This window comes from Alosa pseudoharengus, unplaced genomic scaffold (assembly GCF_046254945.1).
Source record: "Alosa pseudoharengus isolate Yale_2024_CS ecotype anadromous, Long Island Sound unplaced genomic scaffold, YU_APseudo_1.1 YU_APseudo_1.1_scf_18, whole genome shotgun sequence".
NCBI lineage: Eukaryota > Metazoa > Chordata > Actinopteri > Clupeiformes > Clupeidae > Alosa > Alosa pseudoharengus.
In genome coordinates this window covers 14272082-14295092 of record NW_027468650.1, presented here as the reverse complement: position 1 = coordinate 14295092, position 23011 = coordinate 14272082, and the positions used below count along the sequence as shown (strand labels likewise).

At 40.4% G+C, this 23011-nt stretch overlaps 1 protein-coding gene across 1 annotated transcript; it reads left to right on the top strand.

The window, feature by feature from the left end:
• The first annotated feature begins 2829 nt into the window (after window positions 1–2829).
• LOC143130972 (myosin-7-like) lies at window positions 2830–21593 on the top strand. The gene is made up of 39 exons (XM_076290304.1): window positions 2830–2846; window positions 3109–3155; window positions 5761–5969; window positions 6205–6348; window positions 6488–6644; window positions 6812–6839; window positions 6929–7031; window positions 7562–7654; window positions 7747–7810; window positions 7898–7996; window positions 8110–8213; window positions 8304–8442; window positions 8533–8651; window positions 8912–9061; window positions 9140–9310; window positions 9413–9722; window positions 9818–9885; window positions 11522–11727; window positions 11822–11945; window positions 12046–12182; window positions 12378–12633; window positions 15352–15594; window positions 15700–15876; window positions 15962–16107; window positions 16208–16298; window positions 16407–16796; window positions 16910–17036; window positions 17140–17258; window positions 17344–17540; window positions 17632–17815; window positions 17902–18067; window positions 18153–18277; window positions 18401–18709; window positions 19837–20040; window positions 20143–20439; window positions 20556–20660; window positions 20746–20841; window positions 20980–21114; window positions 21421–21593. The coding sequence occupies exons 3-39, from the start codon at window positions 5769–5771 to the stop codon at window positions 21439–21441; spliced, it is 5805 nt and encodes a 1934-aa protein (XP_076146419.1). The 5' UTR covers window positions 2830–2846; window positions 3109–3155; window positions 5761–5768; the 3' UTR covers window positions 21442–21593.
• The last annotated feature ends 1418 nt before the right edge of the window (window positions 21594–23011 follow it).

The following is a 23011-nucleotide window of genomic DNA, read 5'->3' as shown; positions in this document are numbered from 1 at the left end:
AATGATGTGATTGTGAGAATGTTTGGAACATTCTATAAGTGATATTTCTGATATATAAGATATCTCTCCTCATGCTATTCATATAGGTGTGAAGTGGGTGTGAGTAGGTGTGTCTGATACCAAGTGGAGAGCCAACCAAGTGGGATTGTTCTTGGCGCCATTTTGTTCTTTGTTTAAAGCATTTAAAAGTAACTAAACTGAAATGTTTGTCAGATTGAGATTTTCTAGACTTGGACTAAGGATGTAGTGGAAGAGAGGATAAGTTGGCTACAGGCCAACCTAGGCCTCAGGCCTGGGATAGGCCTACATAGACCATAGACCTTTTTTGTACTCTCTCTCAGCTTGTAACATAATAAACCTGATTCCTGAGTTTTTCCTGAAGTTCGCCAGTCTAAGATCAATATTAAGTAATTATTCTCCACAATTACTTTCAATGGTAAACAAGACAACACTTAGTCTTGAAAGTCACTTTCTTAGCAACAGAGACATGAGTCTCCATGGCCAGAGGACACTCCAAAGACAATCCCTGCAATCTCTGTTTCTACAGACTGCTGTTGGTGTGTTCCTATGGAAGAAGGCTTTGAGCCGGTTCACGGAACGACAACGAAAACAGAAACTTTTGATGTTTTGTTAGGAACAGAAACAAAACCAGAAACTTTAAAAAAATGTATGAACAGAATTGTTTATCTAAAATAATGTTAACTGGTTTTAATACTGTTATTTTTTTCATTCTTTGACAAGATTTCTGTGCAATATGACTTAAGAAATGTTCCTTGTCTTAATTCATGTATAATACAAAAAAAAAATTAGGCATGTCAGAATTACAGTTATGCCGCTTACATAATATAGCCTTAAGTGCTTTTTTGATTATAAAATAGAGACTTGTTCTAACCGGTTCAGGAACGTCAATTTTAAGGTTGAACCGAAAACCGGAAACGTTAAAATACTGTTTCTGTCCGGAACGAACCAATTGGGAAAAAAATCTGGTTCAAAGCCCTGATTGTATCGGAGTTATGTTCATACTTTGTTGCCAAAGACGCATATTTAGCTTGTTTAATATTGCGCTTCTCAACTGTAGGGGGACCCCAAGAGCAAATCTTCTTTAGTGCTGCTTTAAGGAAACTATATGATACATTCAGAGTCCAGACATCTTATCCCGGTGGGCTTGAGCAGGGTGTCACAGGAGTCTGTGTAGCCACCTGCCACAGCAGGTCCGCCCATGCCAATAATATCAATCCTCCAAGAGAAGATGTTGTGATGACCTACCGGCAGTAGTGGTGATGGCTCAAGGACTCTTGGCAGCTGAGACTGATCCCCATAAGGGTCACACAAGAGATGGAATGGTATGTCTAACATCCCACAGCTATCTAAATAAGGATTTGGGGGAATAGAGGTTGCGTATCCTGTGACCTCAAATGTCTCAGTGGGTGAAGAAAAATCACCCTCACTCTTAGGACATCCCAGTCACATTAACGGAACCTTGTGGGTGGCTTCACACTTTCTTTGGTGTGTAAACATGTCTTAACAGTTTTCTTGACCCCAAGTCAAGTGATAATGTAAGACTCAGATGCCTATGGCTCAACACCTCCTTGACTTCTTTTGTGCAAACAGCTGAACTAGTGTTTCTAGATGGATATGGTTAGAGAGGTCAGCGGCCAGCTACCCTGTAGTCTTAATGATTTCAGTAGGACACAAGATCATACATTTATTTCAGTTATCAGCAGTCTTTTGGGACATAGACACAAGGTTGGGACATAGACACATAGACATAGACACATGGATTATGTATTTGTTCTAAATTAATTTGGCAAATAATTGTTGTATGTGTTTCAGTGCCATCTGTATAACACACAACAGCAGTTGGTGTGTGCACTCAGGCCTCTGAGTCCAAAGAGCAGCTGCTGTACAAATTCATAAGGGTGGGAAGGTACACGGACGGATGATCCAAAGGCTATCTACGGTTGATGGAGGAACCTGAGAGATGAAGTTCACAGGGTTATCTTTGTCCTCAAGGAAACAATGCAATGACAGTAGTGCAGTTCTTGGTCTACTGAAGACAGCTGTGGTTGTTGTTGGATCCGTTTTCAAATGGCAGAAGTTTAGGGGGTAAGAGGCAAGATTTTTGTTTGTTATTGGTCCTCAAGAGATAATGATGTCCTATCCACAAACAAAAGTTTGAAAGTTCAAAAAATTAAGCATCAGTTTATGTCAGCATCCATTGTCCTTGGCTCTCTACACAATGACAATAATAATTTCCAAAGAAACAGTGAACAAATACAATGTATAGTTTAATAATAACAACTCCACAAAAGAGAGATCCAGAGGAATTTTCTGTTTTATAAAATGGCATAGGCATTGGCAAAGTATTAATATATAATATAAGACCACGCTCATAGGCTTCCAAAACGATGCTATGTCTTTGATGTACTGAAAAGACAGCTAATCAGAGACAGCATGAGTGATGTAGACATTAAATATGAAGTGCACATGGATCAGCAGGTTGGAATTTTCTACATGGCCAGGGAGACGTCAAGGAGGACACTGAAAGACAGAGTCAAAGACAAAGTCAGAGGGGCATCTCACAATAGCAAACTCCAAATTAGGGACCAAGTTCAGGTGCTGATGATGCTCTGCCAATCTCTCCCACTGTGCCTGCATGTGCCTGCTCCCTCCTGTCTAGAGAAGCCTATTGTTGCCTCCACCCTTTTGGCCAGTTTTCCTTTAACAAAACTCTGGTGTGGTGGGAGTCAGTTGATGCTCTGTCCATATTGGGATGGACCATCCCCTACAAAAAGGGTGAATCAACCGTGGCCTTGACCGCAGATACAGCAAAGACCAACCTTGAGGTAAGTAATCAATCTACTGGTACTGAGAGAAGCAGACAAACACATGGATAATTAGATAGATAGAGAGAGAGAGAGTTAGATGGAGGAGGATAGCAAGAATGATAACTAAATGGATGGGCAGACATTTGAGTGGCTGACTACAGTCAGAGACAGACACATGGATCTGTTCAGTTAGCATTCTGTGAAAGGACTCATATTGTACCTGCAGCACTGCTGCTGTAACACTGTGTGATCTGATTGCTTCTTGTCTGTTCACTTACAGCAAGTGACATCTGCGAAATAGACCAACAGAGGCTTGACCCAAACAAGGTGAGATTTACAGACTGAAGCTTATTTATATAGGGCATTTCATACACAGGGGTAATTCAATGTGCTTTACATAAGCACATACAACAGTGGTTTATTCAAATAGGTATTTCTCTAGAAACCTGAGAGGTCTGAAAGGTGTGTACTGCTGAACCATGTCTGATAGATAATTGTTTCCCCATTCGACTTAGTGATTTATAAAGAAGCAATTATTTTACTTACTGGAAGCCAGTGCAGGGACAGACTGTAGGTATTAGAATAATGTGGCCAATTTTTTGTGAGAACCCTAGCTAATGTATTTTGTATCACTTGAAACAGTTTGATGGACTTTTAATAAAGGCCATTGCAATAATCAACCCTGCTGGAGATACATGCATGAATGAGTTTTTCTTAATCATGTTTTGACATCAGAACTCTCAGTTTGGCAATGTTTTTGAAGTGGCAAAAATCAGATTTATTTATTTATTGATTTCATGTGTTTGATCACTTTCAAGGAGAGTGGCAACCCTAAGTCTTTCCTCCTTTTTACAATATTATAATTACTTAAGTTTAATCTATGTTTTGAGACCATTTTGAAAATGATGAGACATCCATTTGTTAATTTGATAAGGGAGGAAGAGATTCAAGAGGACCATAGTCATTAGGGGATAGGGCCAAGTAAATTTTGTCGTCATCAGCATAACTATGAGGAAATCAAATTGTTCTTGAAGATTTGTCCACTAGTGGCCCAAAATAGACCCCTGGGGAACACCACAGGTCAAAGACGGTGTTGAGGTACAGTTGCCAGTGTAAAAAAAAAGCTCCTCTGTTGTAGGTATAATTTGAGTCAATTGATAACTTTACCTGTAAATCCAACCCAGTGTCCTATTCTGTGTAGCAATATGTTGTGATCAACAGTGTCAAAGGCTGCACTAAGGTACAATAACACTAGGACTGATATTGCCTGCATCTGTATAGAAGAGTTTGACATTTAAAACTTTAATATGAGCTGTTTCAGTGGTTATTTGCCTGAAAACCTGACTGAAGGTATTCAAAATACCCATTTGACATTAGGAAGGTTGTTAGTTGATTAAATACTGTTTTCAATAATTTTGACAACAACTGTAGATTGGATATGGGTCTGTAATTGTTTAGCATGGAGGCATCCAGACTATTGTTATTGAGAAGGGGCTTTAGAAGAGCCATTATAAGGAACTTAGGAAATGTGCCAGACAGCATTTAAAATGTTAAGCACCTATGCTGACTATGAGGTGAAAGACATGAGACTATTAGTGTCTAAGCCACATTTGGAAGAGTTACCATTCCATTTTGTAGTCTATCAAGCTAAACTCTGACATCAAAGCCAATGTCTGTATGTCTGAGTATGTTCCAATAACTAACTCTTCCTGGTGAAACTAAGATACATAAAACCTACTGGTGTATATTTTTGACCATTTTAACAATTATACTTTTACTATATCTCATTTCAAACCAGGCAAACTTCACCAATCTGATTCTCCTGATCCACTTAATACATTTCAAATCTTAACTTAAAACAACTGAACAACACTCACCTCAGTATCTTAAAAGTAGGGGGTCTATTTTAGCGATTGGAAATGCCTGGTCAGAGACGCAAAGTTTAAGGTGTGTCCAGTCCACATTCGTTAATTAAACGGCGTGATTTTGTGATCATAGGCCAGGCGCATTGTTCAAAAGGGTTGTTCTTATGTTTTTTAATCAGTCATGGGTGTGTTTTTGGCATACTATCCTTTAAACCAATGAGAGTGACATTTGTCATTCCCTTTAACAGCAGGCAGTGCAACATCAAACGTCAGGACAGTCAGCGCATTTGAAGGAATCTGCTTGCACGCGAGACGATGTATGCAACGCAGGGATTCCACCAAACCTTGCATTACTAAAACCTGTGTGTGACTAGCAGAGTATAGCCTACATGGATTTGCACTCGCATATTATTCAAACTCATAGGCAAAGTGAAACTAACTTCACCGTGGTGTCATAGGCAACAACAAAACAGTTCTACATAACACAGTTATTTACTTTCACGATTGACTGGCAAAGGGGTTACAATCGAAAAAGTAGCCTGAAAAAAAGCGACACTTATTCCGATAATGTTAGAAAAATCCTAGATATTTATCCTGCAGACGAGCTCTGGGACTTCTTGCTAAGGGCTGCTTACATCTTACAACAGTGCGTCTTCAACTGTGCTTTATATGCACCTTTTGCTTTAGACCAGGTTTCTATTGGTCAGTGGCGTATTAATTCTTAGAGGGTGTAAGACAGGGATTCTTGGATCATAGCTAGACCACATTGTTTCTTTAATTGACACACACCTGTGCACAATGTTTAATTAAAGTGGAGCACATGGCGAAAAAATTATCAATGAATTGGGTGTAAGATGAGAACAATTATTGCGCTGCGCTTTGCGCCGGGTGTATGATAGGCCCCTAGGACTTATGGTCTGTCTGTCACATGCTAGTCTTAGTATATCAAATTAAACTTTTTTGACTTGTCAGTGCTCTACATGTTGCTATAACATGTTATTCACCCATAAAGTCTCACGTTTTATCTGTGTAGGAATTAATTAGTTCATATCATTTATACATTGCAGTCTTCACCATGGGTGATGCGTTGATGGCAGAGTTTGGGGCGGCGGCTTCTTTTCTGAGGAAGTCGGACATGGAGCGTCTGGAGGCCCAGACTCGCCCCTTTGACATTAAGAGGGCCTGCTTCGTGGTGGACCCCGAGGTTGAATATGTGAAGGGCGTCGTCCAAAGCAGAGACGGTGACAAAGTCACTGTTCTTACTGAGTTTGATAAGGTGATAAATAGCAAATACACTTTAAACCTATTTCAGAGTTTTTACCTACTGACCTTACTGAATCACTTGCATTCTTATATATTTTTCAATTTAGCTATTCTTTTTCATTTCAAGCTCACTTACTTACTTACTTAGGTTTTTCAGACTAGATTTGTGTTGAGCTGCTTAGATTTATGTTACACAGAGATGAATGACAGAATTCTCCAAAAAGACTGATTTAGTTTCTATCACACAGACTGTCACTGTGAAAGAAGACGATTGCCACCAACAGAACCCACCAAAGTATGACAAAATTGAGGACATGGCGATGTTCACCTTCCTGCATGAGCCTGCTGTGCTGTTTAACCTCAAAGAGCGTTATGCAGCCTGGATGATCTACGTGAGTACAAACATCCGGCTCTGTCCCATAGTTGCAAAACCAAAATGTCCAAACGTACAATATATTTATTTTTATAGACTTACTCTGTTGCCTCATTTGTTGACATCGGTCGTAATCAATTGTATATTCATTTGTATAGACCTACTCTGGGTTGTTCTGTGTCACCGTCAATCCCTACAAGTTTTTGCCAGTGTACGACAAGTCCGTTGTCGCTGCTTACAGAGGCAAAAAAAGAACAGAAGCCCCACCCCACATCTTCTCCATCTCTGATAATGCTTACCAGTACATGCTGGCAGGTAAAGATCTTCTGTTAAAGTAACTGCCTTAGCACTCAATGGGTATGCAGTATATTGAAAATTGATCATCAACAATTTATTATTAAAATATTAAAATTAATATGAATCATGAATATAACATATGTTCTTGGTTTTATATTAACATGTCATACTTGTACATTACACAGACAGAGAAAACCAGTCTGTCCTTATCACGTGAGTATAATTCAGTCTTTGATTCTAAATTTCTTGTTAACTTGTCGATGAAGGAGTGAACCTTTACATACTTTCGTTTCCACCAACAGTGGAGAATCTGGTGCCGGAAAGACTGTGAACACCAAAAGAGTCATCCAGTACTTTGCTAGCATTGCAGCCTCTGGAAAGAAGGACCCCTCTCAGGAGAAAAAGGTAAATCACCGCAATGTGTACTGGTCATAATTTCCACTTCTGAGGCATCTCCAAGTAACCTAATTTCACCAGACCCACTCACTTTGTTATGGGAGTCTGGGCACTCACAATTGTGAAATGTGATGAAATGGCTATTACTTTAGCATCGTAATAGACGTAGATTTTACGCTAACTTTGAAATCACATTGATCAGTGATTCCTTACGTTATTTTTCCTACTTTGCCTAACCTCTACAAACTGCTAATAAACCACATTGGCAGTGAGGAAATAATGTATTTACTTTACATATTCTTCAAACTGTTTGTAGGTATGGCTTTTACCTTTTACTTTTGATTTCAAAATTAACGTCATCCCCTCTCATCGTTCATTGACCTGCCATCATGGTGGCTGAGGGAAACATAAACACATTGAAAGAAGCCAAACTAGTATCTCAGTAAAATGTAAATGAGCGGAGATACTAGGTTGGTGGGGCCAGTCTCTAAGACCTAGCATTTGAAAGGTGAGTTGATATTTGTGTTATATTTTCCCAGGGCACCCTGGAAGATCAAATCATCCAGTGTAACCCTGCTCTGGAGGCTTTTGGTAACGCCAAGACCATCAGAAATGACAACTCCTCCCGATTCGTAAGCCCTCGATTGGTTTTCAACTCGTTATCAACTCAAATTCCACGCTTCTATCACTGCCATGTTTCATTTTTATTTGTCACTCATGCTAGGGTAAATTCATCCGTATCCACTTCGGTGTGAGCGGCAAGCTGTCATCAGCAGATATTGAGACCTGTAAGTAAATAAGCCCTTTTTGATCTTCTTCACCTGTGGAGACCAAAGGTATGGCTTTAAAGTTATAATTACTCTTCAATTCCCCAGATCTGCTGGAGAAGTCCCGTGTCACTTTTCAGCTCAAGGCTGAGAGAGACTACCACATCTTCTACCAGATCCTGTCCCAACAGAAACCGGAGCTGTTGGGTGAGAAATGCATGTATATCTCCAGGCATTTGTGTGCATGAATATGAAATAAGCTCAGTTTCCTAAGCTCAGTTACAGTAGTGTTACTTAAACTATGGTCTCACTTTCTTCAGAGATGTTGCTGATCACCTCCAACCCCTATGACTACGCGTTCATCTCCCAAGGACAGACACAAGTAGCCTCTATTGTTGATGCTGATGAGCTGGTGGCTACTGATGTGAGTCGGCCTGCTTTCACTTTCTCATATACTTATACAGAGGTACGTTGGGAGATGTAGTTACTGGATGCAATATTTTACTTGTTACAGGATGCCTTTGATGTGCTGGGCTTTACTCAAGAGGAGAAGAACGGTATTTACAAGATGGTTGGTGCCATCATGCACTATGGCAACATGAAGTTCAAGCAGAAGCAGAGAGAGGAGCAGGCAGAAGCTGATGGCACTGAGGGTGTGTATTCATTTTTCATGTTGGATGTAATACCCACATGTTACGGTTAAATATGGGTAGAGAGGTGTAACTGTGAGGTTTCCACTCCAGATGCCGACAAAGTCGCTTACCTCATGGGTCTGAACTCTGCTGACCTCATCAAGGGTCTGTGTCACCCAAGGGTCAAAGTAGGAAACGAGTGGGTCACCAAGGGTCAGAATGAGAATCAGGTAATATCAGAATTCAGAATCAGAGATCTTGTGACATTATAGTATTATACGTATTATACATATTGATAGTAGTTAACTACACTGAGTCACTAATGTGTTATGTACAAGGTACTGTATACTGTACCTATTAAATTATGGGGCTGTTATAAACCCATGCTTGTTTAACAAGTTACAGTAAGTGTTCCATACTATCATTATTACAGCTGCTACACCTCATCCATTGGCATTTTCCTTGTTATTCATTTCCCCTTCATTTTTAGGTGTACTACTCTATTGGAGCCCTGTCCAAGTCAGTGTATGAGAAGATGTTCAACTGGATGGTTGTCAAAATCAACCTGACCTTGGACACCAAACAGCCTCGCCAGCACTACATTGGTGTGCTGGATATTGCTGGATTTGAGATCTTTGATGTGAGTCTTAAAGCTAAGACAAACACTATCATTTTAAGCAAAATATATAATATTGACAAAATCCTTATTGTCTTTCAGTTCAACACCTTTGAGCAACTGTGCATCAACTTCACTAATGAGAAGCTGCAGCAGTTCTTCAACCACCACATGTTTGTGCTGGAGCAAGAGGAGTACAAGAAAGAGGGCATTGTGTGGGTGTTCATTGACTTTGGCATGGACTTGGCCGCTTGCATTGAGCTCATTGAGAAAGTGAGTGACACTTTATTTACTCACATTACTCTTTGAAGGCATAGATCAGTACATGGAAAACCACTTTTTTATTATTTGTTCTTCTTATTCTTTCCTCCCTAGCCCATGGGTATCATGTCCATCCTTGAAGAGGAGTGCATGTTCCCCAAGGCCAGTGATGCAACATTCAAAGCTAAGCTTTATGACAACCACTTGGGCAAAAATGCCTGCTTCCAGAAGCCAAGGATTATCAAGGGGAGACCAGAGGCCCATTTCTCCCTGGTTCACTATGCTGGCACTGTTGATTATAACATTGGCAACTGGCTGGTGAAGAACAAAGACCCTCTCAATGAGACCGTGGTCGGACTCTTTCAGAAGTCAAATCTTAAGATGTTGGTTGCTCTCTTTGCCAACTATGCCGGTGCTGAATCAGGTATTCTGTAAATATCTTACAAACTAATCCTGTGACATGAATGAATTATCATCATGTTTATGAGAAGAGCTGATGGACATATGATATTTTAATAGCCGCTGAGTCTGGTGGTGGCAAGAAGAAGAAGGGTTCTTCTTTCCAGACTGTATCTGCCCTTCACAGGGTAAGTGTGACAGGTTAAATTAACATACTAAAGTGTAGGCATATAGTACCACACAGAGCTAGTGAGCGAGATGAGCGGTGCGAATATCCCGCTCCTCGCTCAGTTGGCTGTTCACTCTGTCACTCCTCCGCTCAAATTCGCATCAGGTCGCTCCGCTCAATTTTGCTCCCTGCTCCACTTAAAAATCCTCCCGCTCTAGTAAATTCCCTCCACGCTCGCTCCAATTTAAAAGAGGGAGAAATAATCTACAAGCCGAATTACTAACCGAAGAACTAAGAGCAACGGCAATACACTGTAGTTTACTCATAGAACATTTATTTTAAAACATAGACAAGTGCAACAACGAACAAAGTATTTCTTTGCTCTGCGTGTGTTCCCATAGCACACTCTTATGTTTCCGCAAAATGTGTCTTCTTAGATTCCAAAATGAATCACATGGTTGTTCTTGCTCTACATTGTTAGTATCTACCATAAATCCTCAAATTAGGCTATGGCCGGGGTCTTTTATTTACTTAGGCTGCGCAAAGCAGGCCTTTATGTGGGGCAGGATTGTATTCGAGGCAGGTCTTTATTTCTTACGTGCATTTTATTGTGAGACATGCGTTTTGTTTAGAGCGGCATACCGGTAGGCTATCAAAATCAGAAGATTTAAGGTTTGGTTTGGGATTTAATTTACTTTTGGACTGTTTGATTATATTGCTAAATGTTGGGACTGATGGACACTGAAACCTGGGGGGTACTTGATGGTTCACTATTACGTTTCATGTACGTGTCAGGATTTCCAACCGCTGTTTATTGCAAGACAAGGCAGCCGCTTCCATTCATTTACTGAACGTGCGCTGTGCTGTAATGGAAACCTTATTGCGTAGCCAAGTAGCCTAAATTGAGTTATTTTTTAATTATGCATGATTTACTTTTTATTAAATTCGTAGGCTGGAATGCCTCGAGTCGCGGCAACAATTGTGTTTAAATGTAGTAACCTACTGCTTCAGCCTCTGGGAAGCTCAGAAGGGGGCGGCAAGCGACTGAGCTTGAGAGCGATGTGTTGGAGCCATGGTGTAGGACAACGACTTTTTATTGGCAACAGTATTAAACAAACCAACAATATAAAATACTGTATTAAGAAGAGCTCTTATTTCATTGAGTTAAATCAAAACAATGTATTCTATTGCTCGTGGACTGATAGCCCTACTGGTAGGCAATTATAACCCCGGCTTGTATTTGGGGGCCGGCCTTTATTTGTCCGAATCGACCACGGCCCCGGCTATTTTCCGAGGCCCGGCTATAAATAGAATTCCGGCTATATTTTGAGGATTTATGGTAGTTGTTTTGCAGGAATAGTACACTTGTATGACTTGTATCAGTTTACTTTCTAAAATATTTAGCCTCAGACTCGGGGTGTGAGCAGTATCGGAGCAAAATTGGAGCGGAACAGAGTGGCTGCTCCGGCCTCTAAATTAAAAAGCGCTCCGCGCTCCAACAAAATTCCATCCGTTCCGCTCCTCGCTTGCTCGCGCTCCGCTCACTAGCTCTGGTACCACATACTGTATCTTTCTTTTAAGTATATAGATCAATGGGCCAACTGGGATTCTGTGCAGTCCTACTGATTTTTTTTATTTAAATGTATAAACAACAGGAGAATCTGAACAAGCTGATGACCAACTTGAGGTCAACTCACCCCCACTTTGTGCGCTGCATCATCCCCAACGAGACCAAGACTCCTGGGGCCATGGAGAATCCTCTGGTCATGCACCAGCTGCGCTGTAACGGTGTGCTGGAAGGCATCAGGATCTGCAGAAAGGGCTTTCCCAACAGGATCCAGTATGCAGACTTTAAACAGAGGTACAATCTGTTATTTTTTGTCCTAATTATTATACATTTCTTACAACAATATTGAGAGAATATGTCTATATCAGGACTATTTTAACCGCTTCAGATACCGTATCCTGAATCCTGCAGCTATCCCTGACGGACAGTTCATTGACAACAAGAAAGGAGCAGAAAAACTGCTGGGATCCCTGGATATTGACCATGAGCAGTACAGATTCGGACACACTAAGGTGCTTTATAGTATAATGTCCCCCCTATGTTTTGGTAGATGAGGATTTCAGCTATACTTGTATAGTAAATTAGACTGTTACCTGTTTTGACTCTTATCAGGTGTTCTTCAAAGCTGGTCTCCTGGGTGTCCTTGAGGAGATGAGAGACGACCGTCTCGCTCTCATCATCACTGGTATCCAGTCTAGAAGCCGTGGACTTCTTGCCAGGATTGAGTACCAGAAAATTGTAGAACGCAGGTGAGAATAACCTCTAAAAACAATAGCAAATGGTATAGAATATCAGTGGCACTAGGTGCTCATATATTTGTACACATTAGAGTTCTCCAATACCATACACAGATACAGTTTCTTGGCAACTTTGCATTAATAACCATATGTTTTGTATTTATTGTTGACCGATAAAGACCCATTTCAGCACAAATTATATTACAGGGATGCACTGCTGGTGATCCAGTGGAACGTCCGTGCATTTATGGGTGTCAAGAATTGGCCCTGGATGAAGATGTACTTCAAGATCAAGCCCCTTTTGAAATCTGCTGAGTCTGAGAAAGAGATGGCAAACATGAAGGAAGAATTCCTGAAGTTGAAGGAGGCCTATGCAAAATCTGAGGCTCGTAGAAAAGAGCTGGAGGAGAAAATGGTTTCTATTCTCCAAGAGAAGAATGACCTGTCTCTTCAAGTCCAGACTGTGAGTATACTAAACAATTTAACCAGCGACTATTTATTAGTCAGTGAAATATCTACCTACAGTGGCGGACATTACTTGAGTACATTTACTCAATTACAGTACTGCCCTACAAAGGCAAAAGGCAGTAACTGCATTTTTGGTCGAAAATGAGTTAATGTCATTTTTGGGATATTAAAGACTTCCTTTATCATGTGGATAAATATCTATACTCACTTTGACTGTTTTTAAAAAAAAATAGAGGGTTATGTTCACCGTAACTCCCAAAACCATACAAGCAACCATGGCAGAGAGCCACAACTGCAGTTACTGTTCTTTGGCTTTGTTCTTCGATGTACAAGTACAGCTACCATACTCTGCCTTTGGTAGCAAATATTGATTATATGTCAGTTACTGCCTTTTGCCTTTGCACGACTCCTTATTTTTAGTACATAATACAAAGGCAGAGTACAGTATCTGACAAAAAAGGGTCAAAGGTCAACTTTGAGCACAAGTTTTTTTTATATACACACATTTCTTCATCAGGGCAACAATTCACCAGATTTTCATTGCTCTACCTATAATACATTTGTGTAGACAAAACAAAAAACTTTAAAGTCATTTTTCTCAGTTTGACACTCAGGTCAGTTACTGCCTTTTGCCTTTGTAGGGCAGCGTACTTAAGTCGCTTTTTTATGTACTGTATTTTCCGGACTACGAGTCACACTTTTTTTTTATAGTTTGGCTGGTCCTGCGACTTATAGTCAGGTGCGACTTAGTTATCAAAATATATATAGCGTAATTTAACATGTTTTTAAATGTTAGTCAGTATGAATTGACATGAGGCTTGTGGAATGAGATTGGGAGCTTGGTGAACTTGCGACAGCCAGGTCAGACATTTTTTCATACTTAAGCCCAAAAGTTAGAGGGGGTTTGGGGGTGTCACCACCGGGATAATGTATTAAATATTGTTATGTAAATGCACACATTCTGCGTACTTTCAGTCAGAGATTAGGGCTTGCACTATGCCTAAAACATGCATGCATACCGTAAATCCTCAAATTATAGCCGGGATTATATTTATAAATAAAGGCCGGCCCCCAAATAGCCTACAAGCCAGGGTAATAATTGCCATTGCCAATTAACATTGTTTCGATTTAGCTCAATGAAATAAAAGAGCTCTTCTTAATATTTTACATTGTTACACTAGGTTTCCAACACGTCGTTCTCAAGCTACCCGTCACTTGCCGCCCCCTTCTGAGCTTGGCAGAGGCTAAAGCAGTAGCCTACATTTAAACACAATTGTTGCCGAGATGCATTAATGCCGGCCATTATTTGAGGATTTACGATAGTCTGTCTCCTAAACATTCCTCACCCGTTTATCCAGATATGCATGAAAACATTTGAAAACAAAACTCAGCCATAGGTTATTTTGAGAATAATGACTTTTTCTTCAGCATTGTCCTAACCTTTAAAACGAGGCAGATATGCCGAGACATTGCAACAATGTTTACAGAGATATACTGTAAGGTTCGCTGCAAAGATTATGCAAACCGATTGACTGACACACACACACACATACATTATCGAAATCATACACCCGATGCTTTAAGCTATAGTCTTTCTACATGGGTTTAGTTAATGATCGGGCTATAATAAGACCACACTTTAATATTGACTGGTGTAAACTAGGACATTTCAATGTCCCGACAGGCTTTTGTGGGGACTCAGGACACGAAACTTCTGGTCACCCTATTCTGTGTGCTAGTTGAATGACTTGCCTTTCCAGATTAGATTTAGTGCATACTGGTTACATGTGAACAGTCTAAAATAAGGGTAGCTTCCTTAGTATAGTGTTGTTGAAAGTTCACAAGCTCTTTTTTTCTCTCTCCCTCTCTCTGGGGGTAGCCTGCCAATCATTTGCTCTGCTGCCGGCTTGTGCGTCGACATAATGCCCAAAATGCTTGATTGCATTGCATTCTCCACATTTTTAGCCAAAATTTCATGTACCACATCATCATTTTTATTCAGTGAATCTTTTTGTAAATTGCTTTACAATTACCGTCAGGCCCACGTTGGCTGCCTTCGTTATCACCCGGCTCGCCTCAGCTTGCCCCCATTTACTCCTTCGTCTTAATTAAGATTCCTGATAGAATTCTCAATCTTTTTGGCCTCTATGTGTCCAGTTACATAGTCTGTTCTTGGTCTTGATGTTTGTGAAATACATTTCTAAATAAATGCTTATAGTCCAGTGCGACTTATAGTCCGGAAAATACGGTACTTTGAAGTATCTAAGATAAGATATCACATTAGTTTGTTTTTAGTTGTTTCTACATACAACAATTCTTAGTTGATTTTGTCCTTGAATCAAGGAGAAAGACTCAATGAATGCCTATGTCTGTGCCAAATCATTTTAACAATAGTAAATGCAACTGTATTAGTCATGATACATTTCAGGACTTTTACTTTCGATACTTAAGTACATTTGAAGGCAAGTACTTTTGTACTTCCACTCAATTGGAAATGTAAAAGGAGGACTACTACTTAAACTGGAGTAACATTTCACCATGTGTATCTCTACTTTCACTCAAGTACAGGATTTGTGTACTTCGTCCACCACTGTCTACCTATTTGAATTTAACTAATATTCAAAAGCACATGCAAATCTGTCAGATATAGTAGTCATATCTACTTTTATTTGTAGCTTCAATCTATCAATCTGAAATCTTTTCTTCATTTTAGGAACAAGACAGTCTCTGTGATGCTGAGGAGCGATGTGAAGGTCTGATCAAGAGCAAAATCCAGCTTGAGGCCAAATCCAAGGAGCTGGCTGAGAGACTGGAAGATGAAGAGGAGATGAATTCAGAGCTGACTGCAAAGAAGAGGAAGTTGGAGGATGAATGCTCTGAGCTCAAGAAGGACATTGATGATCTGGAGCTCACTCTAGCTAAAGTAGAGAAAGAGAAACATGCCACTGAGAATAAGGTCAGCAGGACTGAAAATCTTTCTAATCGCCATGGAAAATGTTAGTTAAGCAATTAAGTCAAGTAATCAAGTAATCAAGTAATTGTTTGGCTACTTTACCTTTAGGTTAAAAACCTGACTGAGGAGATGGCAGCTCTTGATGAAATCATTGCCAAGCTGACTAAGGAAAAGAAAGCATTGCAGGAGGCTCACCAGCAAACGCTGGATGACCTTCAGAGTGAGGAGGACAAAGTCAACACTCTGACTAAGGCCAAAACCAAGTTGGAACAGCAAGTTGATGATGTAAGCAATAAAAAAAGGAACCTACATCCCACTGGATTAAATGAATGAAGACCCTTACACAATTCTTTTTTTTCATCCTAAACAGCTTGAAGGGTCCCTGGAACAGGAAAAGAAACTTAGGATGGATCTTGAGAGAGCTAAGAGGAAGCTTGAGGGTGACTTAAAGTTGACCCAAGAAAGTCTTATGGACTTGGAGAATGACAAACAGCAGCTTGAAGAGAGGATAAAGAAGTATGTACAAATCAGACACTCATCTACAATAAATAATAATTATACAGAGAAGATATATATTAATTCCATTTATATTTTTCATTGGCTTGTTTTAACACAGGAAAGACTTTGAGATCAGTCAACTTAATAGCAAGATTGAAGATGAACAAGCTATGAGTGCCCAGCTCCAGAAGAAACTGAAGGAGCTGCAGGTAAAACAAAAATAAACATTGATAAGAAAAAACCCCATAAAAAAACGTAAAAAATGTTTGTTTCTCACAAGAAAAAGTTCAAAAATCATACTATTTTACTTTCCTTAGGCTCGCATTGAGGAGCTGGAGGAAGAGCTGGAGGCTGAGAGAGCTGCCCGAGCCAAAGTAGAGAAGCAGAGGGCAGACCTGTCCAGAGAGCTGGAGGAGATCAGTGAGAGGCTGGAGGAGGCTGGAGGTGCCACTGCTGCCCAGATTGAGATGAACAAGAAGAGGGAGGCTGAGTTCCAGAAGCTGCGCAGAGACCTTGAAGAGTCCACTCTGCAACATGAAGCCACTGCCTCCACACTGAGGAAGAAGCATGCAGACAGTGTGGCTGACCTCGGGGAGCAGATTGACAACCTTCAGAGAGTGAAACAAAAGCTTGAGAAGGAGAAGAGTGAGCTCCGTCTGGAGCTGGACGATGTGGTCTCCAACATGGAGCAGGTCTCCAAGGCCAAGGTTTGTACAAAATGGCTAAAAGAAGAACATGTATAATGGGTCTCACTGAATTCTCTATACTGACAACAGTTTTCAAGAAATAGTACATGAGAACAACATTATTATTTTGTCAGACAAATCTGGAGAAGATGTGCAGAACATTGGAGGACCAGATGACTGAATACAGAACAAAGGCTGAGGAGGGCCAGCGCTCTATCAATGACTTCTCTATGCAGAAAGCCAAGCTTCAAACTGAAAATGGTAAGTCAAAATGGTAAAACAACTTATTCATTTGATACACGTAGTAAGAAAAAAAGAAGGTAAGAAGCATTATCATTGAAAAATGTATATTCTGTTCATCAAGGTGAGCTTACAAGACAGCTGGAAGAGAAAGACTCACTTGTTTCTCAACTGACAAGAGGCAAACAGTCCTACACGCAGCAGGTTGAGGATCTCAAGAGACAACTTGAGGAGGAAGTGAAGGTATTCATCACTGACTTGCAGAAAAGTCTTTCAGTTGTTACTCTACAGACATTTATTTTGGACTTACATCTGATCCTATCCACAGGCCAAGAATGCACTAGCCCATGCAGTGCAGTCTTCTCGCCATGATGCTGACCTCCTGAGGGAGCAGTATGAGGAGGAGCAGGAGGCCAAGGCTGAGCTGCAGCGCAGTCTCTCCAAGGCCAACTCTGAGGTGGCTCAGTGGAGAACCAAGTACGAGACTGATGCCATCCAGAGGACTGAGGAGCTGGAAGATGCCAAGTAAGGCCCCCTAAACTGATTGTATGAATTGTTTAAAATCAATAATTAGATATGGCATGCACATGTCAATTTAATTTAATTTTTTCCTCAGGAAAAAACTTGCTCAGCGTCTGCAAGATGCAGAGGAAGCTGTGGAGGCTGTCAATGCCAAATGCTCCTCCCTGGAGAAAACTAAGCATAGACTGCAGAATGAGATTGAAGATCTCATGGTAGATGTGGAGAGATCCAATGCTGCTGCTGCTGCTCTAGACAAGAGACAAAGAAACTTTGATAAGGTAAGAAAATAGATGGTAAAAACACTATTGCCATTATGCCTTATCATGATTTTCAGACATGCATTTAAAGATTTTTGACTTAACAGGTCTTGTCTGAGTGGAAGCAAAAGTTTGAGGAGTCCCAGACTGAACTGGAGAGTTCCCAGAAAGAGTCCAGATCTCTTGGCACTGAGCTCTTCAAACTGAAGAACTCTTATGAGGAATCTTTAGATCACCTTGAAACCATGAAGAGGGAAAACAAAAACCTCCAAGGTCTGTTCGATCCTCCCTTAAGACAAAACTTATATGACTGTTAAAATGACATCACACAACTAACTAATCTTTGTTTACTTTCCAGAGGAAATTTCTGATCTCACTGAGCAACTTGGTGAGACTGGAAAGAACATTCACGAGCTTGAGAAGGTCAGGAAGACACTTGAGCAAGAGAAGGCAGAAATACAGACTGCCCTAGAGGAAGCTGAGGTACATTCATAAATATCAAAGATAATCAAAAATCTAATTTCCCTCATTCCAAAATAGCATAGGATGCTTGTGTTTACAGAAATATATAACTAAGTAGATTATCATGTTCTTATATCTCCACAGGGTACCCTTGAACATGAAGAGGGTAAGATCCTCAGAGCTCAGCTGGAGTTTAATCAGGTCAAAGCTGACATTGAGCGTAAACTTGCTGAGAAGGATGAGGAAATGGAGCAAGCCAAGAGGAACCAGCAGAGAGTGGTGGATACCCTTCAGAGCTCCCTGGAGTCTGAGACTCGCAGCAGGAATGAGGCTCTCAGGGTGAAGAAGAAGATGGAGGGAGACCTCAATGAGATGGAGATCCAGCTCAGCCAGGCCAACAGGCAGGCAGCTGAGGCCCAGAAGCAGCTCAAGGGTCTCCATGGACATATGAAGGTAAAACAATGCAGCACAGAGCTCCATAATCCCATTGACTATCAAGAGATCACTACCTGCATAGGTCTTATAGGAGTGCATTCCTAAATAATATTCCTAATATTCACCAGTAGCACTAATCCATACATTACCGTATACCCCATACATCCATCTTGTCTGAAAAGTGCAACTTGGCTTTTTATTTCTGCTCTAGGTTAACTATCTTTTTGAATAGCTACCTGAATAGCTTCACTTAAGGGCAGAGGAGAGATAGACTTCTCTGCATAGTCTGTCTGCCTCTCCACCCTCTCCATGTTTGTGTTTGTGTACTGTCTGTCCACTAGCCACTTTTTATCACTGTCTTACTGCTTCACTGTTTGCATGCTATATTAGCACATATGCACAACCCCTCCATCCATCCCACAGCCAGATTGTGGCCACACTTATACTTATACTCAATATTTAATGCTTTATAATCAATAGTTGTATAATGGCTGTAACCCTATTACGTCAACCCATTCTTGCACTGATATAGTTTTTCTATAGTTTTTTTTTTATTTTTTATATTACCTTGTCTACTCTCTTACATGTCCATATTTATTTTATGCTGGTCTTTAGACTTTATTCTTGCACTGTTGGACTTACTCATTTGCACGATCACCATGACACTCACTCTCACAGAGCACCTTACCTTACTATGCACAGAGAATCACAGGCTCAGTCCCTGCCTCAGTCATTGCAAGCGCCTCATGCTTTATCCCCCCTAAGCACACTATGTGGATACTGTTTTAGACTTGATTTAGATTAAGTGTTATTTAGTATAATTTGTATTTTAGTATATTCTTTATCTTCTACTGTCCTTATTGCTTAGTTGTGTTTTTTATATTACATACTTGTATTACTTTTTCTGCTGTTAGTGCATGTTGTGTGTGATATCTGTATGCTACTGAGACCTTGAATTTCCCCTTGGGGATCAATAAAGTATGTATGTATGTATGTATGTATGTATCTATCTATCTATATATCTATCTATCTATATATCTATCTATCTAATACACTCAAACAATAGTTAATTGCAACAAGGTTAGGCTGTATTATTAGCAATCTAGAAAATACATGTTTACATTCTTAACATGTGTACATTGCAGGATGCCCAACTGCAGCTGGATGACGCTCTACGTAGTAATGATGATCTCAAAGAGAACACTGCTATTGTAGAGAGACGCAGCAATCTGATGCAGGCTGAACTGGATGAGCTCAGGTCCATAGTGGAGCAGACTGAGAGAGGCCGGAAACTGGCTGAACAGGAGCTGCTGGACGTCAGTGAGAGGGTGCAGCTGCTGCACTCTCAGGTAAAATCCTAAACATGGTGGTTTTCAGATTTATTCATACAACACAGATTATTTTTACAATGTGACCCACATCATCTTGAACATTTCTGTATTTTCCCATAGAACACCAGCCTGCTGAACCAGAAGAAGAAGCTGGAGGGTGATACATCCCAGCTGCAGAATGAAGTAGAGGAGGCTGTGCAGGAGTGCAGGAATGCTGAGGAAAAGGCCAAGAAGGCCATCACTGATGCTGCCATGATGGCAGAGGAGCTGAAGAAGGAGCAGGACACCAGTTCTCACCTGGAGCGCATGAAGAAGAACATGGAGCAGACCATCAAGGACCTGCAGCACCGTCTGGATGAAGCTGAACAAATCGCCATGAAAGGTGGCAAGAAGCAGATCCAGAAATTGGAGTCCAGGGTGAATGCTGCGTTTTTGCTAAAGAGCTTTTTCTAATAATCAGTGCTCAACTAGATATGATTACAGGTAGACATATCAACATGTGTTCAGTATTCGCTTTATTTGTCTACATTTAGGTGAGAGAGCTGGAAAGTGAGGTGGAAATAGAGCAACGGAAGGCCAGTGATTCTGTCAAAGGAATCCGTAAATATGAGCGTCGCATCAAGGAGCTCACCTATCAGGTATATTAAATTATACCATACCAAAAATACTTTTTATAATACATAATGCTAAATGCTAAAATTCACTCACCTCTCTCATCTGTAGACTGAGGAGGACAAAAAGAATTTGAGCCGTCTTCAGGATCTGGTGGACAAACTGCAGCTGAAGGTCAAGTCCTACAAGAGAACATCAGAGGAGGCTGTAAGTGAACATCTTCTTCTCCTTCGTTTTTTCTTCTCTTCCCTGTTTTATCTATTATCAAAGTCTTTTAATCTATTAACTGCTGAAGATGCACATTAGCAATAAACTTAATACACTTAATTTGTGTGCACATTTCAGGAAGAGCAGGCCAATAGCAACCTGGGCAAGTTCCGCAAGCTGCAGCATGAGCTGGATGAGGCTGAGGAGAGAGCTGATATAGCTGAGTCTCAAGTCAACAAAATGAGAACCAAGAGCCGTGATACAGGTGGCAAGGTGAGAGCAATAGTTGCCACTGTATTGAATACGAATACATTACTATCATTGTCATGACCAGTACATATTATTATATTACATTGTGCTATATGCAGCGTTTAGCAGTACTAGGCTGATTAAAATGATTGATTTTAAACCTGAATTTATTCACTTATCATTTGGGCTCGAAATTGGCCCTAGCCACCAGTGAAATGCTGGTAAAACGTGAAAGTGGTTGGTAGATTAATAGAAGTTCATTTCAGATCCCTGACAATCATATTTAGCCACATACTGTATTGCTGACAATATTTTTTTGCTGTATCACAGAAAGGACATGATGAAGAGTGAAGCTCTCATGATGGACATGATGAAGAGTGAAGCTCTCATGATGGACATGATGAAGAGTGAAGCTCCCATGATGGACATGTCTGAAAAGTTATTGTTTGCTGTGCATTAGTTTTTAGTATGGAATGCATTCCAATACAATCACTTAAAAAGTGTTTCTGTTGTTTGTATGTTCATAAGATACATGCATGTAACATTCATCAAGGACCCCACCTATACATTCACAACAGACCTACATAGAAGAAGGGGTAAAACTAAACTAAGGGTTTTCTTCTTCTTCTTCACCTTTATTTATTCAGGGAGGGTCAGTTGAGAGCAAGCTCTCTTTTCCAATGACACCCTGATTACATACACAATATAAAACAACAATATAAACCAACAATCATAGTTCACACATACAAACAGGCTGCACAACACCGGGAAGGTTTTTAAACATTTCAAGGAAACCAAAGTTTCCAGTTTCAGCACTAGTTGTAAATCATTCTATTTTTGGCGCCATACAATTCAAACGCTGTTTTTCCCAATTCCGTTCTACCATGAGGAACAGTAAAGGTTAGGACATTTTGTGAACGAGTCTGCAGATTGCAAGATCGAATGGAAACCAAACTAGTCAAATAATGAGGTAACATACCAAGTAAAGTTTTAGAAATAAAAATCAAGCAATGTTGCTCTCTTCTTGTAGGTAATGAAGGCAAACCTTTTCATATAAAACACAGTGATGAGTTCTAAACCCATCACCGTATGTATGTAGATAATCACCATAATCCATAACAGATAAAAACATGGACTGAACAAGTTGTTTTCTACAATTTAAAGTAAAACAAGCTCTGTTCCGGTAAAGAAAGGATAATTTACATTTCAGTTTTCTAATTAGCTCTAATTAGTATGTGATACTTAAAAGACAACAAATTATTTATCCAGATGCCCAAATATTTATAATTTAAAACTCTTTCAATTGGAGTTCCGTTTAAGGTTAAAATAGCACCAACAGGTGAAGGAGGACCTAGAAAATAAGATATACAACCTAGAAAATAAGATATACTTTGTCTTTCTAGGATTAAGTAACAGTTTAAGATCAATAAAAGCATGTTCAATAATATTCCAATCAGATTGCAGATTTGTAAAAAATCAGATTGCAGATTTGTGTTCTTCTTTGATGATGGTATGACGAGTCGCTCCGCTGCAGGTGGACACGCTGAGCTCTTAGGCCGTCAGCTACCGGTTTCAGCGTCCCTCCTCGCGCTGCCTCCTCGCAGAGCTGTCCTCCGTTGCTCCCGGCCAGCTCCACTCAGTCATGGTCGCGACGAAGGCTTGACCCCTCCTCTTCTGACTATCAACACAACACAGCGAACCTTTTTTTTTTTTCTTGCTCTGGCGCCGGCCAACAGGCCAACTAGAACGGGCGCCCACACAGCACAGTGCCTCTCACACGCACCCAATTGTTCTATTAAAGTTCAGCATTTCAGAAGGCCCTTCTGCTGAAGCTGCCCAACCGTCGTAAGTTTGCTGCCCCAAACCGACAACCGACCGTCGTCAAGGAACCTCTTCCTCGCTGCTTTCCCTTGGCTCTGCT

Bases quoted from the DNA above. Each gene is read 5' to 3' on its own strand.
- LOC143130972 (XM_076290304.1), top strand. From the start codon at position 5,769: ATGGGTGATGCGTTGATGGCAGAGTTTGGGGCGGCGGCTTCTTTTCTG. The intron at 7,997-8,109 runs GTGAGAAATGCA...CACTTTCTTCAG, and splicing joins ACAGAAACCGGAGCTGTTGG to AGATGTTGCTGATCACCTCC. The intron at 15,595-15,699 runs GTCAGCAGGACT...CTTTACCTTTAG, and splicing joins AACATGCCACTGAGAATAAG to GTTAAAAACCTGACTGAGGA.